Source organism: Miscanthus floridulus, chromosome 12 (assembly GCF_019320115.1).
Source record: "Miscanthus floridulus cultivar M001 chromosome 12, ASM1932011v1, whole genome shotgun sequence".
In the NCBI taxonomy this organism is placed as follows: domain Eukaryota; kingdom Viridiplantae; phylum Streptophyta; class Magnoliopsida; order Poales; family Poaceae; genus Miscanthus; species Miscanthus floridulus.
Genome location: NC_089591.1, coordinates 52,786,902 through 52,788,156, shown reverse-complemented (window position 1 = coordinate 52,788,156; position 1,255 = coordinate 52,786,902). Strand labels below are relative to the sequence as shown.

Here is a 1,255-nt window from a genome sequence, read left to right as displayed (position 1 = left end):
AGCTGAGAATTGATGTAACTATCTTTCTGGTTGTTCGTTGACTAGGTCCTGTACTATTAGTTCATCTGACACAATTTTGTCTTGAAAAGATTACCAAATGACACAATTTGGAATGGAGTGAGTAATAATTAACCAATATACACAGCTCAGGAAACCAATAGACGGAGGAAGGTCACTGGATCAGACGAAGCGGCCGAAGGTGGTGTTGATGAGGTGGTCGGCGACGAGGCGGCTGGCGCGCTCCGTGGGGTGCACGGCGTCCTAGAACACGTAGCGGTCGGCGTCCGGGCACGTCCCTGTCCCCGCCGGCGCCGCCGCCGCCCACGCGCCGCACGCGTACCCCATCTCGTAGGTGCCCGTCCCGCAGCACCCCACGTCGGCGCGCGCGAAGCCGTGCCTCCCCGGGTCGCGCACCATGTCCTCGAAGAAGCCGTAGACCTCCGCCACCCGGATCTCGGCGCCCGGCAGCTCGCCGCCCAGCTCGCGCACCATGTCCGCGCGCGCCGCGTTGAAGGCGCGCGCCGCGGCGTTGTACTCCTCGGCGCAGCGGCGGCCCAGGGCGCGGGCGCGCTCCAGTGGCAGGCAGCCCATGGGGGCGAGCCCCGTGAAGCCAACCTTGCGGGCGCCCAGGCCGTAGAGCTCCGCCAGGAAGCCCCGGGCGAGGCCCACGAGGTAGTCCGTGTACTCGGCCAGCGTGAACTCGAGGAACCGCGTCGTTGTCAGCGCGAAGTAGTTCTCGATGAAGTCGTTGGTGCCGATGCTCACGGCGTACACGGCGCCGGCCACCACGGCGTGTGCCTCGGCGGCGCCCAAGTGGTCTGCCAGCCGGGACTTGTACTCCCGGAACATGTCCACAGTTGCTTCCACAGGGGGGTCACTCTCTGGATCACCAACCATCACAGTGAGATTATTAGTATCACTTACGGATCCTAGTATTCAATTGCTAGCCGGGAAATCATTATATCTTACACCCCGTTTGGACGTAGATACTGAGACGTGGAATTTGGAATTGGAATTGAGTTTTTTCAATTCTGCTGTTTGGATGTTTTTGGCATTGCGAGATGGCATTCACCCCTCAATACCAAGGCATTCGACTACAACTAAAATTGCTCCCTTGGATACCGAGGCAAACCCCTCCGTATTGGAGTACGGAGGGAAACCAAAGCAACGAAGAAGTATCAGAAGGCGGAAGCACCAAGGAACCCCACGACTGCCCCCGCCGCTGGAGAGTCCCGACAACCGCCGCCGCCGCCAC

General features: G+C 60.2%; 1 protein-coding gene across 1 annotated transcript; it reads right to left on the bottom strand.

The window, feature by feature from the left end:
* Positions 1 to 261: 261 nt before the first annotated feature.
* Positions 262 to 897, bottom strand: LOC136495883 (GDSL esterase/lipase At2g42990-like). Its single transcript, XM_066491681.1, has one exon. The coding sequence runs from the start codon at positions 895 to 897 to the stop codon at positions 262 to 264; it is 636 nt and encodes a 211-aa protein (XP_066347778.1).
* Between the last annotated feature and the right edge of the window lie 358 nt (positions 898 to 1,255).